This window comes from Engystomops pustulosus, chromosome 4 (assembly GCF_040894005.1).
Source record: "Engystomops pustulosus chromosome 4, aEngPut4.maternal, whole genome shotgun sequence".
In the NCBI taxonomy this organism is placed as follows: Eukaryota; Metazoa; Chordata; class Amphibia; order Anura; family Leptodactylidae; genus Engystomops; species Engystomops pustulosus.
This window is the reverse complement of record NC_092414.1, coordinates 117929915-117947760: the sequence shown is the minus strand read 5'-3', so window position 1 is coordinate 117947760 and position 17846 is coordinate 117929915. Positions and strand designations below refer to the sequence as shown.

The 17846-nt window shown below is 39.6% G+C and overlaps 1 protein-coding gene across 7 annotated transcripts in view; it reads right to left on the bottom strand.

Annotated features, from left to right (window-relative positions):
- The window catches only part of SRPK2 (SRSF protein kinase 2), a 109277-nt gene that overhangs the window by 11242 nt on the left and 80189 nt on the right, over positions 1-17846 (bottom strand). For all 7 annotated transcript variants that reach the window (XM_072147203.1, XM_072147196.1, XM_072147197.1 and 4 more), the window contains 10 exons: positions 14034-14121; positions 11398-11485; positions 10406-10512; positions 9963-10128; positions 9597-9622; positions 8925-9153; positions 7104-7607; positions 2984-3084; positions 2795-2902; positions 327-396 (listed from right to left, as the gene is read on the bottom strand). In XM_072147203.1, the coding sequence (XP_072003304.1) occupies positions 327-396; positions 2795-2902; positions 2984-3084; positions 7104-7607; positions 8925-9153; positions 9597-9622; positions 9963-10128; positions 10406-10512; positions 11398-11485; positions 14034-14121 (1487 nt within the window). The remainder of the gene's footprint in view (positions 1-326; positions 397-2794; positions 2903-2983; positions 3085-7103; positions 7608-8924; positions 9154-9596; positions 9623-9962; positions 10129-10405; positions 10513-11397; positions 11486-14033; positions 14122-17846) is intronic.

The following is a 17846-nucleotide window of genomic DNA, read 5'->3' as shown; positions in this document are numbered from 1 at the left end:
TGATACTATTTTGTATTTTACCATTATACCAATCCCACCTTTTTCTGGCTAATATATTAGTTGATGGTTCTAGCCAGGGGTCTACATGACTATGTATTGACCCGGAGTATTTGGCTGGTACAATTTTGTCTGCTAATATAAAGGTTTCTATTTACATTTAGTCTGAGGTAAAGTATTTACATTGTAAAGAGATAACAGACCACGACTGATGATCATGTATTGCAGCAGAAGTTAGTAAATGCGTATTTCTTAAAAGGAGAAATATTTCCACCACCGAAATAGATCTATGAGAGATGTCCGTCCCCTGCCATGAGACCATTACTCACCTTCATCTCTAGAGTAGTCCTCTCCGGAATGTGGTTCAAATAAATAGTCTCCAGTTGCTAGTTCAAATGCCTAAATAGAGAAAATAACAAATAAGTCATAATGCAGAAGAAGCTGGTGTTTTCTACAAATACATATTGTACATGTTGTTCCACTGTAAAAATATTTCCACACACATGTGTGATAGCAGCAGAGGGTTTGCCGCTTTTCTTCAATGGCTGTGCGTGCGTGTGTGTGTAGGAAATTAGGTAATTTACATTTATATCTATTAACAGTTCTGCACCTATTTAGCCTCCTGTCTTTTACCTCATCAGTTAGACATTCCTGACCATAAAATGTCTGCAGATGGAGGGTCATATGATATATATCTATATTCCTGTCCATGAACAATATCCCTACCAGGACCTTGATTTTATATTCCTGAATACTATCATAAGGTCCTGGCAGGGCGATTGTTCATGGATAGATAAGAGATCACATGACCCTCCATCTTGTGGCCATTTTATGGACTGGAATGTCTGGATAATAAAATCCTCTAGCTCTAACATTAATCCCCTTCCCTCCAGTACCTCAGCATGTTCGCCATCTTCCTTCAGTTACAGAAGAATTGTCCAGGCTCAGTCCAAGGTCCTCTTCTCTTTTCCTCGTCTATACTTCCCACACTGGACAAATCATCCACAGATTTGGTTTTCAGTAACATCTCTATGCTGATGATACCCAACTACATACTTCTGCATGTAACATCGCCACTCCCTTACTGCAGAACACCAGTGATTGTTTCTCTGCTGTCTTTAACATGTCCTGTCTTTTCTTGAAACTGAATCTTTCCAAGACCAAACTTCTTGTCTTTCCACCATCTACTAACCAAGCCAACCCTGACCTAATTTCTGCCAGTGGTATCACCATAACCCTGAGGCAGCAGGGTCACTGCCTTGGGGTTGTGAGGGACTGATGGTGCTCTTGCCACTTGCACTTTAAAAACATATTTATAATCTGCCCATTTCTTATAATGGAAACCTATAAAACGCTAATTGTTGGTCTGATTCACTCTCATCTAGACTACTGTAACTCAGTCTTCAACTCACTAAACTCTACCCTCTACAATCTGTTCCAAATGCAGCAGCCATGCTTGTATTTCAGACCAAATGCTACACGGATGCCTTCCAGTCTGTGACAGTCACCTCACTGAATACAGGTTAAAATATTCACCCTAATCCAAAAAGCTCTGCACAATGCCGAACCTCCCACTCTCCAGGACTTCTTCTGAGTATGCACCAATTTTTTGGAATACCCTACCCTGGGCCATTAGACCAATTCCAAACCACCATATGTGCTCTTAAAACCCATCTCTTTAGGAAGGCATATAATTTTCCCTAACTGCATAAAATATCAACTCTCTATTATACTCCTCCCATATGTAATGCGCTAAAAACAATTACCAAGCTAGGGGCTTCTCTGCAGTCCCATTCACCTAGGACTCTGTATATAAGATGGTGGTTAACGACTTGTCCAAGCAGCAACATTTTTATTAACTGAATTGTTTTATAAAGAATTGCTGGACCATTATACAAGCACCAATACTTCTTGTGTTACTCCTTATTCCTCTTAGGGCTGTTTGACACGAATGTGTTCAGCCCGTGTAAATATGCCGTATGGTGGCACGATCCCATGGGCTGCATACAGAGCAGAGGACAGGAGTCCCTGCATTATATAGAAATATAATGCAAGGACATTCCTCCTGCCAATGGAACAGACGTGCCAGAACTGCATTAACTATTACAGTTGTAGCGCGACTGTTCGACAGGCAGAAGGAACATCCTTGTATTATATTTCTATTTTATGCAGGGACCCCCATCTATTGCACATGATCATGTGAAACAGCCCTTAGACTTCAAGTTCTTACAATCAGGGCCCACACTCCAATGGTTCCATTTGATCATGTTTTCACTCTGTAATGTCTTATTTTATTTGTATATGTCCCCCATAATTTGTTAAGCATTACAGAATATGATTGCGTTATATAAATAAAGATTATTATTCAAGACAGGAGGCTTCACTTTACATCTTTACATCAAGAAAGCAGCATTATCCAACATTATGTCTGACGAAGAGAACTACTACTTAAATATATTTAGCCTCAAAAAGGTCTTATCTCCTTATATAGTGATGCACCCAAAGACATTAGACTCTACTTCAGACTTCAACTTCTAAGATTTTTTGCAGAGCCTCTGAGGTGAACCATAGATGTTGCATTAATTTATTTCAATGACAAAACTGGTAGATAGAGCCTATAAGCTGTGCAAAGTTCACCGAGTACAAAACATACAAAACTATTAAAATATAACACAATGTGTATGTAAAATGTAACAGCAGTCTTCTTATAGAAAATATAGGGTATAGGGTTTGTCCTGGCTACTAGAGGTGTAAAATGTCCAAAAATTCTTGGCAGCAAAATGATTCAAACTCTTACCATACAGGCTGTGCTCCAGATATCCGCAGGCGTGCTGTATCCTGCTCCTATGAGTACCTCTATGGAACGATACTGTCTAGTCTGTATGTCTTCAGTGAAGTGCTTGTGCTGTTCAAAGAAAAGGGCTAATAAGGGCTAATAAAAGTGACTACATAAGACCCAAAAGGTAATAATAGTTGCTGTACATACCACCCAACAAGCATTTCCAAGATCTGCAATTTTAACCCTAATATTGTCAGCGTTTCTAGGATCCAGGGGGTTCACCAGTAGATCTGCGGCACGCATTTTATCTACAATACAGAATCAATTGGAAAAAAATATTATTTAGTATTATATGCTATAATAATCAAAATAAATTTTGGTTTTATTTTTCTAGTAGAAGACAAAATTATCCAGCACCAGCTTCGGCATAAAACATAGCATGTAGCTTACTTTATTGGGAAAATTTTCTTAAAAATCGTGCAAACATAGGCATTGGTTCAAGAGAATATAAACCTGCTTACAAAATGATGGCAAGACAAAACATAAGCATTTCAAGCGCTATTCTGTGCCCTTACTCATAATTAACCATGAGTAAGGGTGCAGGATAACCATGAGTAAGGGCGCAAGATAGAGCTTGAAATGCAAAGATTTTGTCTTGCCATAGTTTTTGTAAGCAGGTTTATATTCTCCTGTACCGATGAGTGTATCCATAGACATACATATAGTGGCAGACTGAGGCATCCTTTTTGCAGTGTATCATTTTTGCATCATTTTTGTAGTGTGGAAAACACAGTATGGAAATGCTCAAATTGAAACTATAATGACTATGCCAAAAGCAAGCGCTATTTTGTTAGGAAGAGTTACAAAATTCTTTTTCGAGAACATATGACTGACTGAATGCATTACAAGAAAGATTCAGTCTCTGCTAGAAAGCAGAAATATATAATTTTTATATACAATCTTGTGGTATGTAGAAAAATCCCTTGTACATTTTGGAATTTCGATTTGAAAAAGATAAACATAATTCTTAAAAAAAAAACAAAAAACAAAAAAAACCATTTAAAATTTAAGATTTCCCCTCTCAGCTGTCCCTGTACTAGTGGGTAAAGCCTAGTTGCTATGATATTTTCCATATATGAAGATGACAGGTGGCAGCACCAGATTTGAAATATTAGAGACATACAGACTAATATCGGTCTCTCTGTATTTGTTTCTCCCTCTTCCCCACAAAACGCTTCTCTATAAGCTTCTATGGGCAGTAATAAATCATTGCTAAGCACAGCCTCTGCAGGTACAGGATCGAGCACAGATTTTCAAGTAAATGGTAGTTAGAGGCAATTGGTGTGGAGGAGAAGGAAAAGAGCCTGATGAGACAAGGAAAGGGAATATGTTAAGATATATAAATTAAGTGTTCTAATTCAATTTTACTTTTAGTATTATTAATTTATGCAATACCTGGTGAGAATGTAATTCTTATTTAATAATGCAAGGGTAAACGTTACATAATTTCTTTTAAGACTTGAGAATGCTAGCCTAGCTGTAGTAAGGAAAAGCAATGCTCACCTTTATATATGCGTATAGGGTACACCCCTGACTAAAATCCTATGACCACATAAGCAACTTGTAGAATGAAAATGTGATTGTTTTTCTCACATATGGTAAGATACACTAGTACTGTACTCAGTTAGGAAGTGGTAATCTCTGCATTTCTGCCTCTTCTCTGTGTATACCATTTGTCTTGTGTGATTTACTACCAACAATAAACATACTATTGACACATTTGCTAGAGTGGGGAATTTGTGTTGTCAATGTATCAGTTACCTACCAGCAGTGCCAATGAAAAGATGGCACCAAAAAATGAAAAAAAATGTGCTGAAAAACCTCACCTCAGCTTATACACGAGTCAATTAAAAATAAAAAATGTAATACTCACCCTCTGGTGCCGGAATCCACCGGCGGCAGCTCCCGATCCCGAAGTTCAGCACATTAAATAAATAAACTTAGTTCTCACCACCCGGCGATATTCACCCCCGATCCTCGCCGCCGGCTGCCGATACTCGGGGGTGGCTCTCGATCCCCGGCGATGGCTGTCTTCTTTTGCCGGCGGAGTGGCGTCCATGCGATCTCCCTGCCGGCACTCACTATGATGCGGCGGTGTGACGCCATCAGTGGCGACACCGCCGCATCATAGTGAGCACCGGCAGGGAGATCGCATGGACGCCGCTCCGCAGGCAAAAGAAGGAAGAAGACAGAAGCCGCTGCCGGGGATCGAGAGCCACCGCCGAGGATTGGCGGTTTTTTTTAATGTGCTCAACATACAGGGGGGCAGGCTGGCTGTATACATGAGGGGGCAGGCTGGCTGTATACATGAGGGGGGGCTGGCTGTATACTACGCCCTCGGCTTATACTCGAGTCAATAGGTTTTCCCAGTTTTGGTGGTAAAATTAGGGGTCTCGGCTTATACTCGGGTCGGCTTATACTCAAATATATACGGTATATTTCATTGATGATTATTTTATAACTTTTTTTTCAGGAGTTTGTTTTCTATAATATAGACATGGAAACAGGTTAACAAATATATATTTAAGAAAGTACTTTATCCGGCATTACCAGATACTCTGGTCTCTTGCTTATTATAAAGCAGTCACTTCATGTACATTACAGAAGATACCTCCACAGACAACAACCACAACTGCCTCCACTTGATAATAGATGATGCTACAGCTTATCTACACCACCTATTTCCATAGAGCATGCCTGGAAAACTCTCCAGAGACCTCAATGAGTTGGCTCCAGATCATTGTTGCCTATGGCCATGAGGCCTCTCTAAAGACTGAATGCTGTTACTAGAGCTCTCTCAAGCCTACAAAAATAGGCAAAATGCAAAAAAATATATTCTGTTATTTGGTTATAATAATCCAAAAAGAAAATTGGCATTACATTCCTTTTAATATTAACAATGGTCTTATGACAAAGTAATAAGGGGGGAGATTTATCACACGTCAGTGCTTTGAGCGTCGGCATATGATGAAACTCCGCCCCTTCGGCACTGTCGGATATACCAGGTGGCTCTGGAATTGTGGTATTGCCCGGGACTGTTCAGCCCTGATCGGTAACAGGCAATAAAAATGTGCAGGCAGTGCTAGTGCTAGTTTCACCCACCTGCAGGTAAAGAGGAAAATAAACTCAATGACTGGTGGTATGTTAGGCACTGTGATTATTTCAGAGAAAACTGGAATAGAAGCCCTGGTAGATCAACAGACTTTCATCAACAATTTCTAGCCATACGTTTCAATACTAATTTAAGCTTGCATAATGACACCTAATGAAGGGTTTATTGCCATCTCAGATGTTCAAGGCTCAAATGAGAAGAACTCTATTAACCTGTCCACCAGCTGCTTTACCAAGCATTATTGTTATCCACACAATAACAATCTGAGCCCAGCAGTCAGGCGACCCCTATTCAAGAGACAGGGTGTATTTTTCTCACAAATTTGAAGAAGCAGCAGGTGGAAAATGCACCCTGCCACTCCTTTGAATACAATGGTAGCAGTCAAATTACAAAGCACGGCACTCTCAGAGAGTGGACAGTTCAAAATGTTGTTGTGTCTGGTCTTGTGATCAGTTGGGGTTAATCGGCTAGGTTAAGGGGATAATCATTCTTAGTACAACCCCTTTAAGAGGTGGGTAGCATCTGTACATTATTCCTGATATCTACACATTTACATAAAATATTTATATAAATTAATGATCTATTTTTTTTTTTTATAATTAATTCTACTGGCCACATTGCAAAGTACTAAAGTATAATACATGACACAATCTCCAGTGGTACTATTCCAGTGGCAGTCATGATGTAACTCAAAACAAAATAAAAAATAGAGTGGTTTGTTTTATGCTGCTGTGGTCCTACATGTTTTGCTTAAATTTGAGATATCAAGCCAAAACTGCAATAAAATGCAGCAAATCCCATAGTGATAAAATAATCTTATAATTTTAAATAAATTTAAAACCGTTTTAAGTTTATATTTATGATTCAACAGTTATTGAAACAGGTAAAGAATGATGCAACTTAAGCTCTCCTATCAGTCACAGATATATCTACTGAAATTAAGTAACTCTGTGTCAGGTTTACCTACACATAAAATACATGCTGCATTAATGACAAGCGTGATCACTCACATTCATATCAATTGATGGTGTCTAGGTAAGACCTTTAAAGTAGCTGGGCTACTTGGTCATCTTTAGATAAGAGTTTTATCACAGGACTACTGTGTTGTTAGTCTTGGCAGAGAACACCAAAAGTTACAAAGGAGAAGAAACTTACTTTTTGGCATATCTCCAGTACTTGATGCAGAAACTGTCCTGCTCCTGTCTTGGCAAGGGCTACCTACATCCCTCTCTATAACAGTGGAATCCTCGGAAGCTGCTAAACCAGATTCTACAGACTCTAAGGGTTCTGAAAACATTTCTGCTGAAAAATCGGAGAACTGTAATTCCGCATTCTTATGTTGTCCATTTGGCAATTCACTATTAAACTGTTCATAAGAGCTACTATATGTATAATCACTTTCTGCATTTGACTCATCTAGATTAAAGTCCTCAGGATTTGGGCAGTCTTCCTCATCCTCCTCTTCATCATCTAATGGCTGTTCCAGTGAGAATGGTCCATTTTCCATATGGCCATTTGTTTTTGGAGACTCTATCCATGTTGGATCTGTGTTAACCAGTTCTGGCTCCTCCTCCTCATCATCTTTCTCAACAATTTCCTTTTCATTATCGTCTTTCTCATCATGATCCTCCCCTTCTGAAGAAACATTACCAGGCGAGACTGTAGAAATAAACGCATATAAAAGGTAACCTCACATAAACCTTATAAACAAACAATTACATGAGTACTATATGAAAGCCATACTCAAACAATGAAATTTTTTTCATTGCTATATTAAAAAGGACATCAAACACCAGATTACTGGTGGTAGACTGTTCTCTTATGCATACTGGTTACCTCAAAGGGATGATGGCACATGTTCCAGCTTAATCCAGGGCTCCTGTATTGCAGAGAAAATAACTTTATAAAAATATGTAGGTTAGCCTGAGGCACTCAGGCTCACGTCACATGAGCACCGCATGGCTCCACCGCTCCGTAATTATGCACGTCCCCCGCCTGATTAGTATTCACCCCTTTAGAGCGGCCGCTATCCTCAGACAGCCAGTGACGTCAGCCAACTGTCTGTAAATCTAACGCATGCCCGAGAAGTAACCTGTGGGCTGCGCAAGGGAGAAGATTTCCAGACAGCTAGCTGACGTCTCCATCTTTCTGAAGATAACGGCCGGACCAAAGGGTTGAATACTAATCCGGCAAACCAGGTGAACATGAGGTGCTCACGTGACGTGAGCGTCTCAGCATAATATAAATATTTTTATTAAGTCCTTTTATCTGCAATACAGGAGCCCTGGATTTAACTGGAACATGGTAATCTGGTAGAAGATGTCCTTTAAAAACACATATATTAAAAATAGACATAAATACAGTAGTATGTGGTAGTCAATTCCACCGGTAAATACCACCGGTAATCTGGTAGAAGATGCCCTTTAAAAACACAAATTAAAAATTGACATAAATACAGTAGTATGTGGTAGTCAATTCCAGAGGTTCCAATAAGGCAACCATATGTTTCAAAATAAGCATGTAGCAATATAGCAGCAGTACTGAGAAAAAAAATGTAATCAGGGCTACAAAGATGGTAACTTACATTGATTAGTTGCCACAGAAAGACTCTAGGATGATGACAACCCCCCCCCCCCTCCCCCTGTACTTTTTATTTCTAACAATAGGCAAGCAATTGTACATGATCAATCTTTGTCCAGCCCTCACCCTTTTTTTGCAGCTGCAGTTGCATTTTCTTCACATAAGATGAGCTGAGCTGCAATACCTGGCAAAACCACATACAAAGCTGTGCCTGCATACTTAATATAGAAGATCATTTACGATCTGGTTTCTTCCCAGTTTCCGAACAGCAATAGAAATGATTTATTTTGTGACCTTTTTAACGCTCCCATTCCTTTATAATGGTGATATTTTTTTTTTTTACCAATTTTTGCTGTACTTTGAGTGAATACAATATTATGTGCACATCATACACACCATATTCATTGGCCGGCTCCTCATCTGCAGCATCTTCCAGACAAACTGTCTTCAACTTGGCTTCTGGCTGGCTCTCGACATCCTGCTCATTTTCATTTTCTTCTGTCTTTTTCTTTTCTGCCTCCCTCTCCAATTCTTCAATCTCTTGAAGTCTTTTTTCAAGAAGCTCTGCTTGACGCTTTTGTTTTTTTTTAAGCTTTTTTTTTTTATTTTTTGAAATCTTTCCAACCTGTGAAGTCAAAGCATAGTATATCTTGGGCAAAAACTTGAGACAAATGTCATCTTGTAAAAGCACTTTTGCCATTTTTGAAAGGCCACCTGTGATTTTTAATAAAATGAGTTGCTGAGAAGAGAATACAAAAACATACTACCTACGGGATTTAATACAGAAAATTTTCTTTAACAAAAATTTGACAAAAAAAATACTCAAGTGCGCTACAGAGCCCTTTCGCTCACAAGGTCACAATTGTACTTAGATAACAAGACAAAAATTATAATCTTGAATACACCAATGACATGTGGCATTAAAATGATTAAAATGAAGCCAACAACACATTCAACTGAAGGCAAATATTTTCTTTGGTGGGGGTAAGGGCATAAAGCAAATTATACCCAGTTGTGCAAAATAATAATTATACATCCCTTATAAAAAATATATTTTCAGCTACTTACTGGCTTCTGTTGTGGAGCTGTACTGACTAAAAGAGAAAATGAACAAGCATTAAACATGATCTTAAAAGAAGCCCGTCACCATTGTATTGTTATTAGTGGAGTCAATGATTCTACAATTTAAAAAAACAGGGATTTTAAATTACATATTTTACTGTATAAAGGACAGAAAACTATAAAGGTGTGTGTATACTATTAACTCATTAGTTTATATAAAATTAAAGAGGTCAATACTACAGTTTGTAAGTTTGTAAGCCTTTCTTCAGACTTGCCACAACTTAACAATAGTACTGTACCATATAAATTAAAGAGAGGTGTTGTATAATAAATTAAGTTTCTAAAATTGTATACAAGAAACCACATTTTTACCTGCAGAACCTGATGGAGGCGGTGCACCGGCTTTCTGCCATTCAGTGGCTTCTGCAGCCATTCGACGCACGTAAGCATCATCAACACACATCAAGATATTTTCTGGTTTTATGTCGGTGTGGATAATTTTACATTTGCTATGTAGATAGTCCAGGCCCTGAAGGACCTATAAAAGAAAAGCAATTCCCAGTTAATGTGGAAAGAGTCTATATTTAGATGAACTCCAACTGAGCTAGCACATGCAAGCGGACTACATGACTAGTATTTTTAAAGTTCAGGTCAAGGGTCAGTTAAGGCAGTGTTGTGAAAATCAAATTAAAGGTAAGCAAAGAAGCTAGTGTAACGTGTTTCTTTGTTCTGTGTATATTTTGCTTGCCATGTTTAACAACCATTGCTGAATAGTCGTGCCTCAGCCGTGATATAGAAAGCAGAGCACAAATTACCTGACGTATTATACTTTTCACACAGCGAATAGGAAGACCCTGATAGTTTGACTTGATGATCCATTTTAATAAGTGATGACCTAGAACTTCAAACACCATACAGACATCTGATATTATATTAAGGTAAATAATGCCCATAAAATATATCCAATTTAAACCAAAAATGTTGCAAACATTCCACAATGCATTTGTCTTTAAAGGACACCTGTCATCAGGTCTGTGTCACTTGTCCTGTCACTACTACCTGTTGGAGCAGCTCACAAGGATCCCATCCCAGCCTTTATCTAGTTATTTCATACATTATTCATTGTAAAAGCATCTGATTTTTTATTATGTAAATGAGGCTGGTCACATCGTCAGAGGCAGTGATGTCACACCTGTGACCCCTCCCCTCTCCCTGCTCATATCTGTGTGTAATGTATAGTAAAGCATTGCTAGTGTGTGTGCTGCATCTGCTGACATGCTGCATCCTCCTAATATACAGGTGAGAGACACAGACATCAGCTACACATGAATCTGACATGTTCTGCTGTAACATGGCTGCCTGGAGCTGCTGTATCTCTCCTAAACACACACACATGCACACACAGGCTGCAGGGGGCGTGGCCACCAGCACCAGGAAGCACATCATTATACAGCCTCACATCATTATACAGACTGTCAGTCATGCACTGGGGGTGTGGCTGTGCCTCCCACTCATGAATAAGGTGGACAGTTTGAATATGCTAATGCTTCATTGGACATTTCACAGATCATTTGCATACAGCTTTAGGACCTCATTGCTTAGGTTTACAGGCATGTAGAGGGACAATGAAGGGATAGAGGCAATGCTCTCTAATTGCAGTTTATGAAAATATATTTAGTTTTGGGGGGTTATTTTGCATGATGGGTTCTCTTTAATGAAAATCTGAATATTCAATACTAACATTAAACTTCAATGGATCTGCGACATAGGTGAATAAGCAAACTATGTCTAGTTTTACAAAGGATACGTATGCCGTTCATTCCAGAAATTTTGAAGTCATCTATTAACTGTACCACCATGTCTTTATTTGGATCTCCAGGGTCACTTTCACGCACCTGAAAAAAAGCATATTCTTACTTAAATCAGATAAAAATAGTTAGAAAGATCACAAGCATTAGTACTATAGGACACTCACTGATTGCTCAGTTGTCCCAAGAATGTTTTTCCACTGGCAACAAGGATTTGGAGCCCAACTCTAAAGCAATAATAGCATCCTTAACGGTTTTTATTTTTTATAAAACCTCAAAGCCCTTCTCCCGTGGGGGTGGTGCAGATGTAACAAAAATAAAGCGCACTTACCCAGCTTCCAGTGCCCTGGCATCCATTAGTTTACTAACATTCACAGCTGGGCCAGAAGCGTCAGTGACTTGTGAAACAAGCAACGCTGAAATCGGAGGTTGTAGCAGGGTACCTATGCTTTAATTTTTAGTTTGTTTGCAGTGTCTTTTATAGAAAATGGTTAAAGGGGTATTCCCATCTGGGCATTTACATTTAATTTAATTCATTAAAAAAAAAGTTTTCCTGTGTGAAGATAATTTCTCATAAATGTAGTCATGTTGTCGAGATGGCTTTCCCAGATACGACCACCTCCCATTTTGGCAGCAGTGGTCAGACATTCGCCACCGAGTCCTGCCTGACCTCCTGGCTTCAGCAATCATTACCACAGGACGGCTGTGGGACATGCAGTAACTCCTGGACATTTCATATACAAAAACCTTTTGTTTCTTTGTGGAATCACTCCAGCACAGGTGGTCATATCCAAGGAAGCCATCTAGTTTCTAAGGCACAACATGGCAACATCAATGAGAAATTATCTTCACACAGGAACATTTTTTTTTAATAACAATCAATTGAAGAAATGTTTACATTTGGCAGATGAATCCAATTAATTGTAAATGCCCAGATGGGAAAACCCTTTTAACCCCTTAAGGACGCAGCCCATCTTGTAGCTTAAGGCTCAGTCCCATTTTTTGGATTCTGACTTGCGTCTCTTTATATGGTTATAACTTTTGAACTCTGTTACTTATCAAAGCGATTCTGAGATTGTTTTTTCCCCACATGTTGTACTTCATTTTAGTGGTAAATTTTGGCTGATAAGTTTTATGTTTATTTTAAAAAAAAAGAAAAAAATGATGAATTTTTAGAAAAATTTGCCATTTTCGAAATTCGAAATCGCCAGGTTTTCAGGCAGATAGATTTACCCACTAAATAACTTGCTGAATAACATTTCCTATATGTCTACTTTACATTTTCATAATTTTTGAAATGTTTGGATAATTTATTTTGACGGCTTACAAATCGAATAGCGATTTTCCGTATTTTCAGAATTGACTATTTTGGGGATAAATACTGTTTGAAATTAAATTTTACATATTTAGCATTAAAACCACCCTATATAACCAACCCATTTTCAAATCTGCACCCCTCAAGCTATCAGAAGCTTTTATGAAGTTTGTTAACCCCTTGAGATCTTCATAGTAACTGAATAAAAATGGCGGTGAAATTTAGAATGGTCAAATTTTGTCGGTTATACGTTCATTTAGCCCTAAAATGTACACATTTCCAAAAGATAAAAAGAGAAAACCCACCATACAATTTGTTCTACAATTTCTCCTGAGTGCAGAGACCCCCCACATGTGGTCGTTACTTGTGTTATGGGCGCACAGCGAGGCGCAGAAGGGAAGGAGGGACCTGCAGCTGCCAGGATCTTAGTTTACTCATTGGCCCCTTTTGAAGGCTATAAAATTTTCGCTTTTCCGTTATTGCGGCCATGTGATGGCATTCTTTTTGCGGGATGAGATGCTTTTTCCAGTGTTACCATTTTGGGGTTGGTATCACCTATTTTTGAAAATGTAGGAACTTTTTTTGAGGTCATGAGTAGAAAAGCATCAATTCTGTACTGGATTTTTTACTTTTTTTTCGTGTTCACCGTATAGCCTAATAATCCTGTTATCTTTATTCTATGGGTCGATACGATTACTGGGATAGCAGACATGAATATTTTTTCTTATGTTTTACTAAATTTGCCATATAAAACCCTAATGTGGGGAAAAATCTATCATTTTTGCATCGCCGTCTTCCAAGTGGCATAACATTGTTACGTTTTGGCTACAGAGCTGGTTGATGGCTTGTTTTTTGCGGGACATGTTGTACTTTGCAACAGTATCATTCTGGAGTACATATGTTTTGTTGATCACCTTTTGTTACATTTTTAGTGGGATATAATAGGTAAAAATCATAAATTTTTGGCAGGTTTTCAAATGTTTTTTTACCGCTGACATCCCGCGACCCCCGATGCCGGTTCGGCTCCTGTGCAGAGCTGAACCGGCATAGTCTCTGCGCAGTAGCTGTACTGCGCTGAGTGCTATTTGTGGGACTCAGCGCAGTACAGCTACGGTGCAGAGCGCTAAGGGGTTAATGATCAAAGAGGTAACCAATGTCACCAATAAATTGATCAATTTCATGAGCAAATCTTTGGGCAGGAGGTCATACAGTAGGAAAACTCAAAAAGAATAGCAAATACAGGGAATAAAGCAAAATTATTAACATTACTAAGGAGTAAATAAATGGAGAGTGCAATATCCTTCACATGCTTAAACTTACACATCTGAGCAATTTTATTTCATCCAACGCCGTCTCCGTATAGTGTTGAGCGCTTTTTACTACCTTCATCGCAACAAATCTCTTCCCCCTAGAAAAATTATAATTTTCAATATGAAACATTACCTTATTCTGAACTTCAAGATTAAGCTGAATATACAAGCTAAATTACAGATTTCATATTCCCATATTCATATCTATAAAAACTGCTTCTTTCTAAAACCATGAACACTACTAGTAATAGTCTTGGTTGCACTTTCTATGTCCAAACACAGACCTCTATTATTGCTAATAAGAAGACACAAGGTCTCCCACATGATGTTGGTAATGCCCTTCACCATCATTTAGCCTTAAAGGGAACCCGTCACCACTATTTTCACAAATACAGGTAGTTACAGGTTCCTATAGAGCTCTAATAACTATTTGACACCCTGCTTGTAGCTAAAAATTATGCCCCTGAGATTCCCATATATTCAACTTTATAGTTTTATCTGGTAACTAAGCATGGCTACATGGAGTCCAGGTGGGTATGGCCTCCTGAGGCTGAATCCAGCAGCTCCTCCCCATCCCTATCTCTGTATGCTGCTATAATGTCATGTGACCAGGGTGACATCATCGCAGGTCCTATAGCTTTTGTAGCATTAGGAACTGTACACTAAGCATATATGTCATGAAATCACAGCATATTTTATCACATGAAATCACAGCAGCCTGCATGGAGAGGAGTAGAAGTCCATGGAGACTGCTGTGATTGTTTTATGTGGTCAGATATGTACATGGGGTATAGTTTTCATATTAAGTAGCTCAAGGACCTTTGATGATGTCACCCTGGTCACATGACATTAGGCCACGCCCCCGTGGACTCGCTCCAAAGCTGCATAGATACCAGGCAAGATTATAACTCTGATTTTATGGGGATCTGAGGGGTACAATTTTTAGCTACAAGCAGGGTGTCAGATAGTTACTAGAGCTCTATAGGAACCTGCCACTACCTGTATTTGTGAAAATAGTGATGACGGGTTCCCTTTAAAGAGGTTGTCGACTTTCAATAAATAATTGATATTGTTTGTGTAAGGAAAAGTTATACAATTTTCCAATGTACTTTCTGTATGAATTTCTCACAGTTTTCTAGATCTCTGCTTGCTGTCATCCTATAGGAAGCTTCAAAATTTTCTTCTAGTGAATAGAAATCTTTCTATGGTCATGTGATGGACATGTAGGTGTGCCGGCTTGTTATTCTCAGATAGAGTAATTAGAGCCGTGTGATACGGATCGTGCACCTGTGTAACATGACCATGGACAGATTTTTATGCACTAGAAGTGAACTGTGACGATTCCCATAGATTGCCAGCAAGCAGAGATCTAGAAATCCGTGAGGAATTGAAAAAGAAAGTATATTGGAAAACTGTATAACTTTTCCTTACACAAACTATATCAATTATTTGCTGAAAATTGACAACCCCTTTAAGACTGCTGAGAAAAACATGCTGGCCATAATTTAAGGAAGTGAAAACTCAATCTTTAAATATTTAGGAATTGCAAGTCCTTAATCATGTTAAAACTGAGCAAACTAGACAAAAATGCATGAAGAACAATGTTGCTGCTATATACTGGACCATACAAACATTAAATATAGAACGTTCGCAGTAGCACATTCAAATGCATAAATAGTGCTTTGACAAGGGTAATGGCAACACTCTGCTGGCAATTCGTGCATAAACATAGGAATGGAACAGCTTAGGGAAAGTTCACATTTGGGCCAAATGCTCCATTAAAATTACCTTAAATTAAACTTGCTTTCATCACTAAAATTAAATGTAGACCACTTCTCTGTCCTCACAACTTACTCCTCAGCAAAGGCAAGTCTAACTGTTTGATTCGATCTGCTAATACGAGGTCTGGTCCATGCAGCATTGAGACACTGTATGACAACAGAACCTTACCCTGTTCAGTGCTGAACTGATGAGCAATTTCAGCTGCAGTGTTGATATAATTACCCATAAATACCCAACTTCTCTTGCTATGGTTGAGGGTGTTTCGTTGCAATGTGACAGTGAAAGTCAGTGAAAACAGGAAAGTTAAGCTTCCAGTTAAATATAGTTTGCCAGATAACTAAGGAAATTAGCCCTAGGTACCAGATTAACATCCGTACCTTTCAGGTATCTGGGGCGGTGTTAACATTTTCATAGCTGCTTACACTTCCCGAATTGAATAAAAACGGATTTAAAAAAAGAAAAAAATGCATAATAAACATACGCTTTCAGTTCAACTAAAAGCCGACCAAGAACAGTCCAAGAATGCACCGTGTGACCGCATTCTAACTTTCTTATATATATATATACACATTGTATGAAATTAGCGTACCGTATATACTCGAGTATAAGCTGACTTTCTCAGCACAATTTTTATGCTAAAAAAGCACCACTGGGCTTATACGCAAGTATATAAAAAAAAAAAAAATAAAGTTAGTACTCACCCTCCGGCACTGTCCCCCGGTGGTCGACTTCTCCCTGCAGCAGGTCTTCAGGTTTCCGGGACTGGGCGGCAGATGCACATCTATGCAATCTACCGGCACAGAACTTTGATGTCAGCATACAAGTGCATCTGATGGCCCTGGAACCTGAAGACCTGCTACGGGGAGAAGAGGATGCTGGGGGACAGTGCTGGAGGGCGACAACTAACTTTATTTTTTTATTGGGCACTGTGCCGTGGACATAACATTAAGGGGGCACAGTGCCGTGGACGTAACATTTAGGGGGTACAGAGCCATGGACATAACATTTAGGGGGTACAGAGCCGTGGATATAACATTAAGGGGGCACAGAGCCGTGGATATAACATTAAGGGGGCACAGTGCCGTGGACATAACATTAAGGGGGCACAGTGCCGTGGACATAACATTAAGGGGGCACAGTGCCGTGGACATAACATTAAGGGGGCACAGTGCCGTGGACATAACATTAAGGGGGCACAGTGCCGTGGACATAACATTAAGGGGGCACAGTGCCGTGGACATAACATTAAGGGGGCACAGTGCCGTGGACATAACATTAAGGGGGCACAGTGCCGTGGACGTAACATTTAGGGGGTACAGAGCCGTGGACATAACATTAAGGGGGCACAGAGCCGTGGATATAACATTAAGGGGGCACAGTGCCGTGGACGTAACATTTAGGGGGTACAGAGCCGTGGATATAACATTAAGGGGGCACAGAGCCGTGGACATAACATTAAGGGGGCACAGTGCCGTGGACATAACATTTAGGGGGTACAGAGCCGTGGACATAACATTTACAGGGTACAGAGCCGTGGACATAACATTAAGGGGGCACAGTGCCGTGGACATAACATTAAGGGGGCACAGTGCCGTGGACGTAACATTTAGGGGGTACAGAGCCATGGACATAACATTTAGGGGGTACAGAGCCGTGGACATAACATTTAGGGGGCACAGAGCCGTGGACATAACATTAAGGGGGCACAGAGCCGTGGACATAACATTAAGGGGGCACAGAGCCGTGGATATAACATTAAGGGGGCACAGTGCCGTGGACATAACATTAAGGGGGCACAGTGCCGTGGACATAACATTAAGGGGGCACAGTGCCGTGGACATAACATTAAGGGGGCACAGTGCCGTGGACGTAACATTTAGGGGGTACAGAGCCGTGGACATAACATTTAGGGGGTACAGAGCCGTGGATATAACATTAAGGGGGCACAGAGTCGTGGACATAACATTAAGGGGGCACAGTGCCGTGGACATAACATTTAGGGGGTACAGAGCCGTGGACATAACATTTACAGGGTACAGAG